The 2521-nt window shown below is 42.0% G+C and overlaps 1 protein-coding gene across 1 annotated transcript in view; it reads right to left on the bottom strand.

Moving 5' to 3' along the window:
- The window catches only part of LOC109481610, a 21246-nt gene that overhangs the window by 218 nt on the left and 18507 nt on the right, over positions 1–2521 (bottom strand). The window contains exons 10-11 of the mRNA XM_019784192.1: positions 1765–1850; positions 845–969 (exon numbers count right to left, since the gene is read on the bottom strand). Of these exons, the coding sequence (XP_019639751.1) occupies positions 845–969; positions 1765–1850 (211 nt within the window). The remainder of the gene's footprint in view (positions 1–844; positions 970–1764; positions 1851–2521) is intronic.

Here is a 2521-nt window from a genome sequence, read left to right on the forward strand (position 1 = left end):
CACTGATACCGTTCTCTACTACTGTATATATAACTTCAATCACACTGATCTGTCCTGCAGGTGTGATTGCACTGCTGTCGTTGTACCAGGTGATCGCAGGTGCTGGGACACCTGTGCTGTTGCAGGTGAATGTTGCTTGACCTCCAACATCTATTGTTTGATCCGCGGGATGCTGTGTTACTGTGGCAGGCCCTGTACAACACGGAGGAAAATATCGCGTTGAATATACATTTGTACATATACCAGAAGAGATAGTAAAGGATTAATGCCTGTCGATATGAATACTCTATATTACCATGGATTTGTAGTTTTCTCATTGACCACACACACTGTGTTCGGTACCGAGGTGTAACATCCGGTTGAGAGAAAATTGTATCAGGAGTGCCACAGGGTGCCACAGGGAGGCCTGCCCTCTTTCTGGTTAAGAATAGAGGACTTCTTTGCAAGAGGAGTAAAGGAGGCGATTTAAATTAGAGCTCACAGACCTACAATGAAAAGAAACGGGGGGGGGCACACAAGTTATCTGGCACGTATGACCCGCTACTACGGTCACATGTCTCTGACGTAACGTTCTAAGTGTACACGGGTCCATTCCGTGAACAATGTTAAAGGAGTCAGCCGATTTGGGATAATAAGTCCCAATTCATTCTTTTGTTGAGAGGAAAGTTTATTTTTTATTTCATAATCATATTATGTCTTGTACCAACACAGATGAGCTTTCATGGTAGGTCAATTCTGTTGTACCCACGTTTCTGTCTCTATGTGTAGTAGAAGACCTTACGATAGTCGCTGTACTTTTGATGTGTCAATAAAGTTCATGTGACTAATTTAAACAAGACCGTACCTATCCCTCCCAGCCAGCCGCACATCCACCGCTACACGCTCCGGTTTCCGCGTTACAGGCTGAGTTTCCAGATGAACAATGACAGGTTTGGGTGCAGCTTGCCCCGTAAGTGCCGCCCGGACACGCTAAAGACAAACACAGAGAAAAAAAATTCCATTAGTTACCGCAACGTTTTAACCCTTGTCCTGCTGGCATTCCTGGCACATTATTTTTCAATAATTTCATGTCTTAATTAGACCATAGACCCCCAATTTTTTTGGCCCTGCAGTGGCATAGTTACTTCCGCATTCGTTGCGTTTCGCTGCGGTGTGATGCGTTGCACGAGAAATACCCCCAAATCGTACCTATACAGGGTGCTATATAGATGGTACTGTATGTGCCGCGCGACATATGTTGCGCACAGCAGGGCAAGGGTTTAAAAAAACAGAAAAGAGTAAGAGTTGCATTCTATTTACTGTGACTGAAAGAATGCACGTACAACTGAAAATGTGGTTAAAAGTGGTCAATGTAGTTTAAGGGGTGGAAAGTCAGATTTTTCAAAGTCAATATTCTAGTCACTTATCTGGATACTAAGCCGGAAGAACTCAATCGCAATATCTATTGGCATCCATGGAGCAAAGGTGACGAAAATTTTAATGAAAAATGGTTACTGGTAGGATCCTGGGCTGATGTTTGGGGTACCACCCAGAAAATAAAGGACTCATTTTAAGAGTGCGTTTCTGTGCGTTGCAGTATGAAATACTGATTCAAATGTGGGGCAGTATGTATCTATATCATACTGGATGCCTTATTCATAATGTTTTCGATTCTGCCACCCTGAAATTGCATCGGATGCCTTTAAAAGTGTAAAATGAATCTGTGAATATATTACCGTCTTGACACGTCATTCCGGTCAGCCCAGGAGGACAGGTACACCCTACCGGATCCGGAACCGTCATCAGCTGGCCCTGACAGCCTCCACTGCAGCTGAACCTACACGTTTTACCGAATCGTCCGGAGGAACAGGCTGTTTTAACAACGGAAAAGTCATTACAATGGTCAAAGGTGTCTGTTTTTTTTCTTTTAATACGCACAATCATGATAATGATCAGTCTGGCATACTCATTAACACCAGAGCGAAATAAGGAATGCCGTGTCAAGTGCCTTTCCCAAGGGCACAAATTGGTGACATGGCAGCTAGGATTCGAACTCGGGACCTCTTGGTTCTGAGCCCAATGCTCTACCAGTACGCCATTCGACCCCGGGCGTGTACAGAATTAGATCAAGTGATGCTTTACTCGTTTCTTTTGAGAAGGTACATTAACGGAATGAAAATCTGCAAGTAACGTCCTAGTACTGTGTTCTACTGAAATGATATTGTAGTGACTTAATAAAAAGACTACATTAACGAATGAGTCGAAACTATTTACATTTAAGGCCCTGTTTTGCACCTTTGGAACCACAAATGTGATTGGATCGTGCATTCCATTAATTTGTACAGGGATAAATCATAATAAGTTCAAATTAAAATACATTCCTGCCCGAAGGCTAATTGCAAATACCAATGAATAAAAGAACATTGGAACAGAGTACAAAATAACTTACAAAAATCTACATAATAAAGGTAATTGTACCAAAAAATACAAGCTAATGTTTAAAACTATTTCTGAAAGTAGTTTTAACTTCTCTTTGGATGTT

Source organism: Branchiostoma belcheri, unplaced genomic scaffold (assembly GCF_001625305.1).
Source record: "Branchiostoma belcheri isolate BF01 breed outbred unplaced genomic scaffold, Haploidv18h27 scaffold57, whole genome shotgun sequence".
Taxonomy (NCBI): domain Eukaryota; kingdom Metazoa; phylum Chordata; class Leptocardii; order Amphioxiformes; family Branchiostomatidae; genus Branchiostoma; species Branchiostoma belcheri.